The 15,958-nt window shown below is 35.4% G+C and overlaps 1 protein-coding gene across 2 annotated transcripts in view; it reads left to right on the top strand.

Moving 5' to 3' along the window:
* Positions 1–15,525, top strand: part of CDC73 (cell division cycle 73) — a 131,348-nt gene extending 115,823 nt beyond the window's left edge. For both annotated transcript variants that reach the window (XM_055235011.2, XM_063613733.1), the window contains 2 exons: positions 11,887–12,028; positions 12,842–15,525. In XM_055235011.2, coding sequence (XP_055090986.1) covers positions 11,887–12,028; positions 12,842–12,878 — 179 coding nt within the window. In that variant the 3' untranslated portion in view covers positions 12,879–15,525. The remainder of the gene's footprint in view (positions 1–11,886; positions 12,029–12,841) is intronic.
* The last annotated feature ends 433 nt before the right edge of the window (positions 15,526–15,958 follow it).

Genomic DNA, 15,958 nt, shown 5'->3' with positions numbered 1-15,958 from the left:
AGTCCCCTAGCTGCACATCCAGGAAAAAACCTGTGTCTGCGTACATTTTCCTTCTGTCGTTCGGCCAGGGTCTGCAGGTTGGGCCTAGCAACTGACATTATGATAGCTTTTTATGTTATTTCTGAAACTTGAGTGATGCACAGAGTTGGTAAATAGAAAATTAAATAAAAAGAGAATGGGAATTTTAATGAAAGTAAAATGTCAACAAGAATTCTTTTTTACCTACTTGCTTGCCTTGTTGAATAATATTTCAACAAAAAATGATTAGGATGTCTTTAAGATATAAATGTTGTATGAAATTCATTAAGAATATAAAATTTTAATTTTTGTTCAAATTTAGTCTTCTGAAATTTAGATAAGGATTTAGAGAAGTTTCTTTTAACAATCATCAGTGATTTACTTTCATGAACTGTTCTTTCTCTTTCACCTATTCCTTCTAAACTGACTCCTTTTTCTCAGCATTTAAGGATACTCTTTCCCCTTCCATTTTAAACAACAAAACAAAACCGTTACCGTTGACCTCACCCTTTCCCCTAGCTTCTTCTTTTTCCTTTTATAGCTACACTTTGGAAAGAATTGTCTCTACCAACTCATTTTCTGTTCAAATCCCCGGTAGTCTGGCTCTTGCTCTGTACTAAAACTATTTTCACTGAAGTCACCAGTGACTCAAATATTGGATACTTTTAACTTACCAGAATTTGATTCTGTTCACTCCTTTACTCCTTTTTAAGTTGCTTTCCAAGTACCTGTTACGCTTTGTCTCAGATTTCCTTGCTACTTTTCCTCTGGTTATCAACTGCAGTGGACCCTTCAATATCATACAGTTGAAAACTCCCATATAACTGTTGACTTATCCCAAACATACATACGAATAGCCTACTGTAGACTGGATACCTTAACTGATAACATAAACAGTCGATTAACAAATATTTTACGTTAGCATTGTATACTGTATTCTTATGATAAAGTAAGCTAGAGGAAAAGAAAACGTTAAGAAAATCGTAAGAAAGAGAAAATACATTTACTGTTCATTAAGTGGAAGTGGGTTATCATAAAGGTCTTCATCTTCATTGTCTTCACACTGAGTAGGTTGAGGAGGAGGAAGGGTTAGTTTTGCTGTCCCAGGTGGCAGAGGCGGAAGAAAATCCACGTATAAATGGACCCACTCAGTTGGAACTTGTATTGTTCAAGGATCAAATGTATATGGTTATGTCCCTATTTCTCTTCTCCCGTAATTCTAAATGCCCTCTCAAGAAGATCTCATAGCTTTCAATTACCATTTATTTTCCCTTATTCTAAAAATTATGTCTCTAGCTCAATGTTCTGGACCTATATACCTCACTCACTATGAGATAACTTCTCTGTGATATCTCATTGGTACGTCAAACTCAACCGTTTCCAAATGGAATTGATTGTTTTACTCTCTTCCTTATTCCTCAAACTATTTCTTATTATGTTAGTCCTTTTCAGTAATTTGCCTAAGCCAGAAACTTGAGAGTATATTATCTCTTAGCTCTTAGTTGATCTTTCCTGCTTTCACTCTCTGGCTTCCTCCAGTCATTTTCTCCATCAGATTACACTGTACAGCAATGGGGGAAAACTGAGGGTATTTGGGAGCATCTCTGTGGGCCTTGATAGAAAATTGTATTATATTTTGTTAATGTTGCATAATTATAATGAAATACATCATTTGAGAGAAGATTAAATACTGATTTGCATAAAATTGCCAAATAAAATCTTTACAAATTTAGAATAAGTTTAAGCTGATATCTGGATATATTTTAGATATGTTATACGTGACGTGGCTATATTTATTTGTTGGTTGACATTTAAAATTTTTTTTTGTTGATACATAATACTTGTATATATTTATGGTGTACATGTGATATTTTGTTACATGGATAGAATGTGTAATGATCAAAGAGTATTTAGGGTATGTATCACCTTGAGTGTTTATTATTTCTGTGTTTTGGGAACATTTCAAGTCATCTCTTCTAGCTGTTTAGAAATATATAATACATTATTGTTAAGTATAGCCTCCTACTGTGCTTTTGAACATTAGAATTTATTCCTTTGTGCAGCTGTTCACCATGGCATATGTTTAACTATGTAACAATCCTGCACATGTACCCCTGAACTTAAAAGTTGTAAATTAAAAAAAGAATTTATTTCTTCTACCTGTATGTTTATACACATTAATCAACTGCTTTTCATCCCTCTCCTTCCCTCCTGCCACACACATACACACACCCTTCCAACCCTCTAGTATGTTACCATTTGACTGTCTACTTCCATGAGATCAACTTTTAACGTTCCCACATATAAGTGAGAACATGGGAAAATTTGTCTTTGTGTGCCTGGTTTCTTTCACTTAATAGAATGACCTTCCAGTTCTATCCATGTCGCCTTGCCACAGATGACAGGATTTCATTCTTTTTTATGGCCACACAGTATTTCAGTGTGTATATATACTACATTTTCTTTATTCATCTGTTGATGGATTTAGGTTGATTCCAAATGTTGACTATTGTGAATAGTGCTACAGTAAACAAGGGGTGCAAGTATCCCTTTGATAAACTGATTTTCTTTCCTTTTGATTAATACCCAGTAGTAGGATTGCTGGATCATCCAGTAGTTCTGTTTTTAGTTTTGAGAAATCTTCATACTGTTTGCTGTAGTGGCTCTACTAACTTACATTTCCACCAACAGTGTAGGAGTTCCCTTTTCTCTGCATCCTTGCCAGCATCTGTTATTTTGTTTTTAGTAATAACCCTTCTAATTGGGGTAAGATGATATTTCATCGTGGTTTTGATCTGCACTTCCCTGATGGTTAGTGATGTTGAATATTTTTTCATATATTTGTTTGCCATTTATTTGTATGTTACCTTTTGAGAAATGTCCGTTCATGTCCTTTGCCCACTTTTTAATGGGATTTTTTTTAAATTGTTGAGTTTCTTGCATATTAGTCCCTTGTTGGAAGAATAGTTTGCAAATATTTTCTCCCATTCAACAGGTTGTTCTTCACACTGTTTATTGTTTCCATTGCTGTACAGAAACTTTTACTTTAATATAATTCCATCTATTTTTGTTGCCTGTGCTTTTGAGGTCTTAGCCATGAAGTCCTTACCTCGACCAGTGTCCTGAAGCAGTTCTCCAGTGTTTTTCTGTGTTCTCTTGTATTCCACTCAGTTTCTGTGACATCATTATTTTGAATTCTTTTTCTGCTATTTCCTCAGTTTATTTTTCATTGGGATCTGTATCTGGAGAATTATTGTTTTTTTTTTTTTTTTTGGAGGTATCATGATTTCTTACTTTTTCTGTTTCTTGTGTCCTGTGTTGATATCTGCACATCTGGTATAAACATTGCTTCTTCTAGTTTTTTGAATTTGCTTTTTTAGGGGAGGACTTTTCTCCGAAGATGTACCTATGATTTTGATTGGGTGGGGCACTTTGGCTTTGGTTCTTCGTACTGGCTGTGTAATTTCTTACCTATAAACAGCGTCAGTGGTGTCTGTGGTTTCCTCAGTGGCTTAAGGTATGCTTGTTAGTGGAGGGTGTGGTGAAGTTTTGCTGGGGTCAGTGACATCAGGCAGGCTAGTCCTTGGGCTAGCTCCCCACCTGTGCTAGTGGGTCCAGACATCATCTTGGGTGCCAGCAGTGGCAGTGGTGAGCCTGGAGGGTGAGCAGGTCAGGTTTCTGGGCAGTGGGCAATGGCAGTAGCAGTGAAGGGGCAACCTCTGGCTCCCCAGAGGTCCACACTGTTACCGATTGTGGCTTTGATGGGCTGGACAGGACAGTGTGCAGGCCCACAGGGGGTGTGTGTGGGTGGGTAACAATTGTGGTAGTGGCAGGTTGGTTGGGCGTGTCTTCTGCCCCTGGGAAAAGTGTTCAGGTGCCAACAGTGGAGGATGTCGCAGGGCCACCCTCAGGCCCCAAAATGTGTGCTCAGGCATTGCTAGGGCGGCAGAAGGGGAGGACAGAGCCCAGCCAAGTTGGCCTGTCCTCAGGCCTCTAGGTCGCAGGCAGGGGTGGGGTGTTCTTCAGGTCCTTGGCAGCGTGCTACCAGCACTTGGGTCCTGCTGCTGGGGAGGGCAGCATTGTTTTCAGTGGCAACAGCCAGTAGGCAGGCATCTGGGGCATGTGAGCTTCCGCCGGTTGGTGGCTGTGATTGGGAGAATCTGTCCTCAGGGTGCTTTTAAATACACGACTGTTGGAGTTGTGGGGTCACTGCCAGTGGCTTGCACTTAGGTATCATCATTGTCTGCAGGTTGGCAGGGGGTGGGGGGCTGTCCTCAGGTGCTTCCCCCACCCCCGACTTAGGGTGTAAGGACTCTTGGGCCCCAGGGTAGGATGCAGTCTGGTGGGGGCCGAACCCTCGAAATGGCGCTGTGCTGCATGCAGCTGCTTAGGGCATGTGTAGGACCCAAGCATGAACCTCCTATCTGGAGCATCTTGTGGTCTCTAGGCAGCTTTCTGTGTTGGTGTCAGGACCCCTGAGTGTCATGTGGCTCTCCCCTGGCTAGGATTGCAGGAGTCTGATGTGGGAATGTGGACCATTAGGGGTCTCTCACCCTTACCTCACTGGTGAGCCCATCCTGACTTCCCTTCTCCTTCCTTGCCTTAGGTATTTCTGCTCACTTTATCTTTTGAATTCCAGTGCACTCTCTTAGATCATCTATTCAAAGTGTGATTATCTGCTCACTATTTTGGTTCTTTTTGTTTGTTTCTTTTACCCTCCTGGTAACTTACAGAAGGTGGTTCTTCTTTTTGGAGGAGGCAGGTGCCAGATGCCTCTGGTTAGCTATCTTGAAGCCCCTCTCAAGATATTTTTAATGATAAATTTCTTCAAATTATTGCTAGCTACCATTGAAAAAATATTTTTATTTAATCATCTTCTGTATTATCCCTTTATCATTTGTCATGCCATCAGTATATCTAAATATTATTTAAAATGGCACCTCTTTGATCTCTTTTGCTTTGTTGCTTTCCCCAAAAAAATGTTGGCAGCATTCATAAAGTTTGCAAAAACAAGCAATTCTGAGTTGTGTGAAATATTTTGTAATTCGTTGTGCCACCATAAAACTGGCTTCTTACAAAAGAATTTTATTTCTTTTTCTTCTTTTTTGTTTGTTTGGTGATGGAGTCTTGTTCTGTTGCCCGGGCTGGGGTGCAATCTTGGCTCACTGCAACCCCCAGGTTCAAGCAATTCTCCTGCCTCAGCCTCCTGAGTAGCTGGGATTACAGGCGTACGCCACCATGCCTGGCTAGTTTTTGTATTTGTAGTAGGGACGGGGTTTCATCATGTTGGTCTGGTCACAAACTCCTGACCTCGGGATCCGCTCGCCTCGGCCTCCCAAAGTGCTGGGATTACAGGCGTGAGCCACCACGCCTGGCTTACTTCTTGTTTTTAACTTCCAGAGGCTTAAAAACTTCTAATACTTTTTCTGAATAAGAAAGATTTTTTTAATGATAATATGTTGGTGTAAGTTTGTTTCACAGCATTGCTTCATGCGAATAAAATATGAGTGAAACTTTATATGTTTTTAAAAATTAGCAACTTACACTTTTTGGACTCTAGTATCCCAGCTTTAAATTTAAAAGTTGTCTATTCTGGTGGAAAAATAAATATCAATAAAGATGAAATCTGTTGAAATTATTAAAGAAGACTGTAGGCCATTATGGCTTCAGTTTGATCATTTTAAAAAATGTAACTTACATGCATTCTGAAGAATGATTAGCAAATAGCTGAACAAGTTAGAAAAGAACACCTAAGCAGAATGGAAATGATTAAAATGTTGATTTACACTGAATGCATGAGTTTAAAAAATTTTTTTAATTGACAAATTTATTTTACACATATGAATACTACTTTGCAAGTAAGTTTTTTGAACATTATTACATGTAGCCCCTTTAATGAATTTGTTTGATTAAATTCATGTCTGATGAAGAGACTTATTTATAAAAGCAAATAAATTAGAAATAAGTTTATTTTTCTGGGCACAAATTATTCATTTTAAATTTTTATCAAGAATTGAATCTTGATTAGTTGTTAACATTAAAAGCCAATATGCTAGCAAGCAATATGAAACAAGCAATCCATAAAATAGCTATGAGAAAAAACTTAAAGTCAATTGTTTTCTCTTTAGAACCTCTTATACCAGGTTATGATACGGATCATAATCATATGCTAGTGAAAAAGTAAAAAATTGGGGGGGGGGGGACAACATTTGTACATGCACATGCAAAACAAAAGCTCCCTTGATAATAAAGGGATTGCAGATATAATGATAACTAGCTGGGATGATTCAACTTGATTATTAAGGAGATAAAAAGATTGTAAGTCATTATTTTATAACCTAACCTGTTTTTAGTACAACTAATTGGGAAATTTTGCCCTAGAATGTATCACCTGCTGAACAATCCAGAGTTGTCTTTTAAAAATGGCAATCATATAATTTCACCTGCTTCTTGTAAACTTTCCAGTGGCTTACTATCTATCACATGTGGAATAAAATTCAGATTTCTTACACTGTAGCTGAGAATGTATATATAGGCCATTGCCTACAAAAAAAGTTAAACTGAAGCTGGTTGTGGTGGTGTGTGCCTGCAGTCCCAGCTGCTAGAGAGGTTGGGCCAGGAGGGTCACTTGAGCCCGGAAGTTTGAGGCCCTGGCCTGCGTAATGAGACCCTGTCTCAAACCGACTAACCAGCCAAACAAACAAAATAGCAAGTGTAACGTTTCTTAACATTTTTTTAAAAAATTATTCTTCAACATAGGACATTCCATGCATGCTTCCGTCTTGGGATCTTTGTGTCAGCTGTTCCTTCTGCCTAAAATCTTCCTCTCCCAAATCTTTGCAGAACTTGTTTTTTCAATTACCTGCTGCTAGACAATCTTGAGAACCCCTCTCTGAATACTGTTGACAAAAACCTCCCACACATGTAGTATGTCCTTATTCTGCCTTATTTTTCCTCAGTAGCATTTATACTGTCTGAATATTGTATATTTATCTGTTAAACTGTTGACTCTTAGAATATAAACTCCTTTAGGGTGGAGACTTTGTCTTGGTCACTATGTGTCTTTAGTGCCTACAATAGTGCCTAATATGTAGTAGACAATATATGTTAGATATATCTTTGATTACAGTTTTTTAGTGTAACTTTTAAAATTGCCATATAATTGTACATATTTATGGGGTATATAGTGATGTTTTGATACATACAATATATAGTTATCAGATTATTGTAATTAGCATAGCTATCATCTCAAATGTTTATCATTCTTTGTTTTGGGAATAGTCAGTATCCTCCTTCTAGCTATTTGAAGCTATGTATTATTGTTAACTGTAATCCTATAGTGGTATGGAACACTCGAACTTATTTCTTCTATCCAGCCATAACAAATCTCTCTCTATTCCTCCCTCCCCTCTACTCTTCCCAGCCACTAGTATTTTCTGTTGCACTTTCTACTTCTATGAGTTCAACTTTTTTTTAGCTTCCACATATGAGAGAGAACTTGTGGTGTTTAACTTTATGTTTCTGGCTTGTTTCACTTAACATAATGTCCTCCATTTCCATCCATGTTGCCACAAATGACAGGATTTCAATTTTTTTATGGCTGAATAGTATTTTATTGTGTACATGTATGCCACATTTTCTTTATCCATTTATCTGTTGTTGGACCCTTAGGTTGATTACCTATCTTTGCTGTTGTGAATAGTACTGTGAGTAGAATGCATTAAACGTGGGGGTGCAGATATCTCTTCAGTATACTCATTTCCTTTCATTTGGATAAATGCCCATTAATGAGGTTGCTGGATCATATGGTAGTTCTATTGGTAGTTTTTTGAGAACTCTAGACTGTTCTCCATAGTGGCTCTACTAGTTTATATTCCCACCAACAATGTGTAAGAGTTGCCCTTTCTCCACATCCTCTGGAGCATTTGGTATTTTCTTGTCTTTTTTATAATTGCCATCCCAACTGGAGTGAGATGATACCTCATTGTGGTTTTGATTTGCATTTCCTGACGATTAGTGACATTGAGCGTATTTTAATATATTTGTTGACTGTTTTTGTGTCTTCTTTTGAGAAATGTCTGTTTAGATCATTTCCACATTATAAAATCTGATTTTTTTATGCTTTGAAATTTTTAAGTTTCTAGTGTATTCTGAGTATTAATCGCCTGTCAGATGAGTAATTTGCAAATATTTTCTCCAATTCTTTAGGTTGTCTTTTCACTCTGTTGATTGTTTCCTTTACTGTGCAGAAGCTTTTTAGTTTGATATAATCTCATTTGTTTATTTTTGTTTTTGTTGCCAGTGCTTTTATTCATAAAGCCTTTTCCCAGACCAATGTCCTGAAGTGTTTTCTCTATGTTTTCTTCCAGTAATTTTATAATTTGGGGTCTTATATTTAGGTCTTGAGTTGATTTTGTGTGGGGTGAGAGGTAGGAATCTAGTTTCATTCTTCTGTATATAGAGATATACAGTTTTCCGTGCATCATTTATTGAGGACTATCTTTTCCCCAGTGGAAGTTAAATTGTTCTTGTTTGCAGATGCCATGATCTTATATTTAGAAAAACCTGAAGACTTTACCAAAAATACTCTTAGAACTGGTAAATGAATTCAGTAAAATTGCAGGATACAAAATCATCATACAAAAACCACTAGCATGGTGGTACATGAACAGTGAACTAGCTGAAAAAGAAATCAAGAAGGCAGTCCCATTTATAGTAGCTATCAAAAAACACCATTAAAATTCCTAGCAGTTTTTTTCTCTTCATCATTTCTTACCAAATTTTGTTAGTTTTCATTCCCCACTTATCTCTTGCCACCCATATATATTCTATTCTATTGAAGAAAATTCTCTCTTTATCCTCTAGCTTAATAAACTGTAATTATTCTCTACTAAATACTTTACAGTGATTCTCCATGTCACTTAAATATTATAAAAACTACTTAATGTGGCCTGCAAGCCTAACATTTTTCTGAACCTCTGTGCTATATATATCCCTTCCCTACATTATTTTGCACGATGCAGTTCTATTAACTTTCTCTAGTTTGTAGACTAATCCATTTTCTCTTTGAGCATGATCATCTTGTTCACTAGGTCACTTTTGTTCTGTGCTCGCTTAATTCGTACTTGGCCTTTAGATCTTAGGTTAGACATCAGTACTTTTGCAAGGTTTTTGACTGAATTTGTGTGTGTAAGGTACAAGGCATAGCTTGTTTTGTGCTTTGCTTTATCATGCTTTGCAGAATTTTTTTTGTGAACAAATTGGTTTGTGGCAACCTGTGTGTTGATAAGTCTATTGGCACCATTTGTCCAACAGTGTGTGTCTCTTTCGTATTGGTGATTTTTACAATATTTCAAACTTTCATTATTTTTATATCTGTTATGGTGATTTGGAACTACTGATCTTTGATATTACTATTAAAATTGTTTTGGGCACCACAAACCACAACCATATAAGATGGCAAACTTAAATTGATAACTGTTGTTCTGACTGCCCCACTGACCAGTTAGTCCCTCATCTCTCTCTCTCTCTCTCTTCAGGCCTCTCTTTTTCCTGAGACACAGCAGTATTGAAATTAAGCCAATTAATTAATAACCCTACAGTGACCTCCGAGTGTTTAAATGAAAGGAAGAGTTGCACATCTCTCATTTTAAACCAAAAGTTAGACATGATTAAGCTTAGTAAGGAAGGCATGTCAAAAGCTGAGACAGGACAAAAGCTAGTCCTATTATGCCAAACAGTTAGCTAAGTTGTGAATGCAAAGGAAAACTTCTTCAGGGAAGTTAAAAGTGCTACTCCAGTCAACACACAAATAATAAGAAAGCAAAACAACTGTATTGCTGATATGGGGAAAGCTTGATTGGTATGGAAAACAGATCAAACCATCCATAATATTCTGCTAAGCCACAGCCTCATCCTGAGCAATGCCCTAACTCTCTTCAGTTCTGTGAAGGCTGAGAGAGGAGAAAATTCTGCAGAAGAAAAGTTGGAAGGTAGCAGTGGATGGTTCATGGATTTAAGGAAGTAAGCCATCTCTATAACATAAAAGTGTAAGGTGAAGCAGCAAGTGCTGATAAAGAAGCTGCAGCAAGTTATCCAGAAGATACAGTGAATATTATTGATGAAGTTGACTACACTAAACAACACATTTTCATCGTAGATGAAACAGCCGGTTATTGGAAGAAGATCCATCTGGTACTTTTATAGTTGCAAAGAAGTCTGTGCTTTGGCTTCAAGACTTCAGAGGACAGACTGACTCTTTTGTTAGGGGCTAATACAGCTGGGGACTTCAAGTTGCAACCGGTGGTCACTTACCATTCTAAATATCCTAGGGCAGCTAAGAATTATACTAACTCTACTCTGCCTGTGCTTTAGAAATGGAACAAAAAAGCGTGAATGACAGCACATCGGTTTACAGCAGGGTTCAGTGAATATTTTAAGCCCACTGTTGAGACCTACTGCTCAGAAAGAAAGATTCTTTTCAAAATATTAGTGCTGATTGACAATGTACCTAGTCACCCAAGAGCTCTGATAAAGGTGTTCAAGGGGATGAATGTTGTTTTCATGATTACTAACACATCTATTCCTAAGCCCATAGATCAAGGAGTAATTTAGACTTTTCAGGATTTATTATTTAAGAAATAGGTTTTGTAATGCTGTAGCTGCTATAGATAGTGATTCCTCTGATGGATCAGGGAAAAGTAAATTGAAACTTTTCTAGATAAGATTTACCATTCTAGATGCCATTAAGAACATTTGTGATTAATAGGAGGAAGTCAAAATATTAACATAACCAGAAGTTTAGAAGAAGTTGATTCCTACCTTCATGGTTCATAGATGACTTTGAGAGGTTCAAGACTTCAGTGGAGGAAATAAAGATAGGGTGTGGAAATAGCAAGTGAATTAGGATTAGAAGTGGAGCTTGAAGATGTGACTGAATTGCTGCACTCTCATGCTGGAACTTGAATGGATGAGGAGTTCCTTCTTACAGATGAGCAAAGAAAGTGGTTTTTTTGAGATAGAATTCACTCCAGTGAGCACTTTTGTGAAGATGCCATAAACATTGTTGAAATGACAACAAAGAATTTAGAACATGACATAAATATAATAAAGCGGCAGAGTTTGAGAGGATTAACTCCAATTTTAAAGGAAGTTCTTCTGTAAGTAAAATGCTGTCAAATATTATCACATACTGCAGAGAAATCTTTTGTGAAAGGCAGAGTCAATCAGTGCAGCAAACTTCATTGTTGTCTTATTTTCAGAAATCGTTACAGCCACCCTAACCTTCATCAGCCACCACACCCTATTCAGTCAACAGCCATCAACATTGAGGCATAATCCTACACCAGCAAAAAAAAATTAGGACTTGCTAAAGGGTCAGATGATTGTTAGCATTTTTTAGCAAGAAAGTACATTTTAATTAGGGCATGTACATTGTTTTTTAGACATAATGCTATTGCACACTTAATATAGACTATGATACAGTGTTAACGTAACTTTTATAAAAATGCAATGAGGTACCAGGAAATATGCGTAACTCATTTTATTATGATACTTACTTTATTGCGGTGGTCTGGAACTGAACCCACAATATCTCCAAGGTATGGTTGCATTCTTGTGTTTCTGTGATAACCTACCACCCTTATAGTCTTTCTTACTGTCCTTCACTAGACTATATGCATTTTATCTTACCTTATTTCTCATTTTAGTCTCCAGTGGCTGGCATGTATAACCCTGAATGTTTTTAAAGACAATATTTTAAAAGATCACTTTAGTTATAATATGGCTTCAGTTGGTGGAAGAAAGAAATTTTTTTCTTTTTTTTTATTTTGAGTAAAAAATGATTACTTCTCTCCACCCCATCTATAGTTAAAGCCTTCCATCTGAAGTATGATGAAGTTCGTCTGGATCCAAATGTTCAGAAATGGGATGTAACAGTATTAGAACTCAGCTATCACAAACGTCATTTGGATAGACCAGTGTTCTTACGGTTTTGGGAAACATTGGACAGGTAATTCCGATTCTAAAATATGCTTATGTGTGTTTTATTGTAATTTTTCTGTCTCAGTTAAATTTTAAGTTCCATAAAGTTGTCAGTCTTATTCCGTAATTCCCTTCTTTCAACATTAACTTGATGCTTATCTTCAGTAAATAATTAAGTTTTTTTCTGTGTAATTACTTTAGATGGAGAGTTTAATATAGCCTGATAGAAGTAACACTAAACTGAGTCAGAAGACTTAGACTTTAGTCTTGGTTTTGTAATCTGTCTCTAATGATCTGTGTGACCTTTTTGAAGCTTATTTTCTATCCAAGGAACTTTTGATTAAGAGAACCCTGTGTTTTTGCAAGTACTGAAAGATCTCTGATTCTGGATTTATTTGTGTTATGGATGGTTCACAAAAGGAAATGAATTTTTAAAATTTATTTTAATTACTAGTATAGTGTTCATAAAGCCCTTTACATTAATAACAGTTTTGTAATTGGCAAATTTAAGAACAGCATATGATCACAGTAAATACCACTGCATCTCGGTTCTCTTTGAGGTGTGCTCCTTAAAATCTGTAACATTTTTGGTGCAAGTCTCTCATGATATATGTGAAACATATATTATTTTAGCTAGAAGCTCTTAGATTATATTACTTAATAAGAGGAGTGTTAATTCTAGCTTATTCCAGAAGTCTTTATATTTCTAGTTTTCTAGAAAACAGCATTTTATTCTGTTGATTTTAAGTTTTAAGAAATGTCAGCTTGTTTTTACATGCATTTTTCTAAAAATTCTAAAATTCCTATAGTCATTATAACCTACCATAATATTTTTTTTCAGGTACATGGTAAAGCATAAATCCCACTTGAGATTCTGAATTATTTGGCTCCTCCATTTCTGGAAATTGAGACTCAAGCTTTATGAATTTATCAAGAACTTAAAAATGAAGGTCACAGATTGATCTTTTATAAGACCTTATTTGATGCTTTGTGCTTCAAGGAGATGATGCCTGTCATCCATATAAGCAAACTTTTTGGCTTACAACTATTTTTTTAATAATTAGCCTTCTAGTCTGTAATGGAAATTGTATATTTTGATAGAAGTTTTTTCTCCATTGGTTAAATTAGCATTACTTAAAATTTGTTTCTTTAGAAAATAAATGCAGGTTATAAATGTGTGTATATTTAGAGATTATAAGGCTCTCTGAGCCATCTTCTGATTTTTCATTGCTCTATAATTCTTTTTACTGAAAATACTATGTTATGAATGGTATTAAATTTTAGTCTCTGGAACATCCAAAACCAAGCAAAGGGATGTGACTATTTTGAATGAATCAGAATGTCAACTTGTATGTACACTATATCTACACTTGCTCTTTATTTAAAAAGAATAATGAAAAATCAAGATCAATTCTTCAGTTTGATTGAACTGTTCAGCCTTTTCAAGATGTCTTTATTTACAAATGATTACATTTAAATGAATGTACATTCTTCTCACTGACTTTGGTGATTTTGAAACCTAGAATGATGTGTTTCTATCTGTAATATCTTTCCATTTGAAAAAAATCTCAAAACAGATTAAAACCACAATAGGCTGTAGTATTTTTTATTTTGGGAGCCAGAGTATGATTTGGGGAAGAATATGTATCAGCCCTATTGCAGTATAACTTTAAGCTCCTTTTCTCTTTAGTCCACTTTTGATTCTAATTTTTATGGTATAGGATTTTGAATCTTCTATTTTAAGCTTGTCAGTCTTGGAGTTCTTATCTTCCATTATCCCTAAATATTGATAAACTCCCAGGCACCAAAGAAAACATTTGCTTAATTGTCTGAAAAGAAACAAGAGAAAAACACTGGTATTTTTATGTGTGTATTCAATATGGTATAAAATAGAAAAAGTATATTTTAACTTAGTGAAATATTTTACTATTTCTCTACTTTAGACAAAATGTTGCATCCAAGGTACATCAAGTGACCATTTGCCTTGAACCTTGATTTCACTTTGTTTTTTTTTTCCTTAAAAGCAACTAGGAGGCTTTACTTTCCTAAACTGTTTTTGCCATTGGAATTTTTGCTGATCACAGTCTTACATGATTTTTTTCTCCATTTTTATTCCCAGCAGTTTTCTCCTAGGTTAACATATTTTTGGTGAACATTTAGGCCTTTCATAGGTATTAAGCTGACATTATCTAGCTTCTTAATGAAATTTAACACTGTCACAAAAATGAGAAGAAATTATTTTTTAATTAATCACATAGTTCATACCACTAGTAACTAGAAAAGATATTTATTCACATGATATTTACAAGGCTTTTCAGAACAGTCAGCATTTTAAATTACTAGATTTTAGCATACTTACAAGGTTTGAACAGATTCTACCCCTATTTTCCTCCCTTCGTAGCATCTTCTTTCCTTAAAGATAAAAGAAAACTCAAATTTGTTCACATTAGGCTTTCTTAGCATATAAATCTGTTTCCAAAATAAATTACATGTTGTGTAAACTTTCTCCATGATGAAATAGTCAAGGACCAGAATCTGTGATATTTTTATGTAAGATTACTTGTCAAGACTACTACAAGTCAATATGAACTACCTTCCCATAAAGATTTTTGGTATTTGTACTTGTTTATGAACTTTACTTGAGACAGAACATGGTTAAAATTAGGAACATCTACTTTGAACGAGGTTTATTTTTCTATTTTGAATTTGCCTTATGTATATTCAAAGGCTTATGGAAATACTGTAAAGGAACATTAGGAAAAGGACAAATATGCTATAACCATCTATCTTAAAATCAGACCCTTAGTATAAGCACCTCTTTTTCTCTTTGATAATTTAGTCTCTTATTTAGGTCCATGTAATTAATTTCATTCCATTATTTTTTAGCTGTTTATTCTAAAAAACAAAAATTTTCAGCCAGTCCCTATTTATTCTCCCATGACATGGTCCTGTATAGCAGTACTTAACACAGTGCCTTGCACATAGTAGGCATTCAGTAAATACTTATATGCATGAATGAATAATGTATTTTCAATGTAACAAATTTATTATAAAAGTGTAGTTTGACTCTTCTTGGTCTTGGAGTTTGAGAGTACAGAATTACAGGGAATGAAGAGAGGTATAAGTAGATATTTTAGTGGAAATGAAGTATAAATTAATAACTTGACTTACCCCTCCGTAAGTTACTGCTAACTGGAGATACCCTTGTATGCCCAACCATAAAGGAATGTTCTATTTATATACTTACAGGAAATTCTTCTCAGTCAGGGAACAGTAAGAAATACGTAGGTTTCAATCAGTTGCTCTCAACCCTGACTGCATTTTAGAATCATTTGGAGAGTTTTTAAAAATATCCATGCCTGAATCTTGATTCCCATTTTCATGTAATTTGAGACAAGACCTGGTCATTAGTATTTTTTTTTTAAAGTTCTCCAGGTAATTTGAATGTGCAGGAAGGATTCAGAATCACTGGTTTAATTTGTTATTGAAAACAATACCAGTATTAAATGTGTTTCCTCTTCCTTCTTTTCTGTATGTGTGTGTGGTTTTTGATTTGTTGTTGTTGTTGTTGTTTTGTGGCCACCCTTTGCACTAGACCATCCTTGTTATTGGTGGTATTGGCCTATATTCCCATTGACAAATGCAATTTTTAATTATTTATTTAATATAGCAGTATTTTACTGTTTAATATTTAAACAATGTTTAATGTATTTCATTATTAACTAGTATTATAGTTTGTTTTTTTCCCATGTCTCCATGACTTTTACTAACATTTGTTTTTAGCAGCACAACAGTAATCCATATAGAAACAACTAATTCATAATGAGGAAAATCTCAAAATTTTTAAGGCAGAAAGAAGTATTAATTTTTGATCTGCCATGTAGAATGAGACAAATACAGTTTGCTTATGAAAGGAAAGTGGCATACTTTTAAATTGGTCTACACAGAAAAGTAAAAG

This window comes from Symphalangus syndactylus, chromosome 19 (genome assembly GCF_028878055.3).
Source record: "Symphalangus syndactylus isolate Jambi chromosome 19, NHGRI_mSymSyn1-v2.1_pri, whole genome shotgun sequence".
NCBI classification, from domain to species: domain Eukaryota; kingdom Metazoa; phylum Chordata; class Mammalia; order Primates; family Hylobatidae; genus Symphalangus; species Symphalangus syndactylus.
The sequence above is the reverse complement of the archived record's forward strand: the minus strand, read 5'-3'. Positions and strand labels throughout refer to the sequence as shown.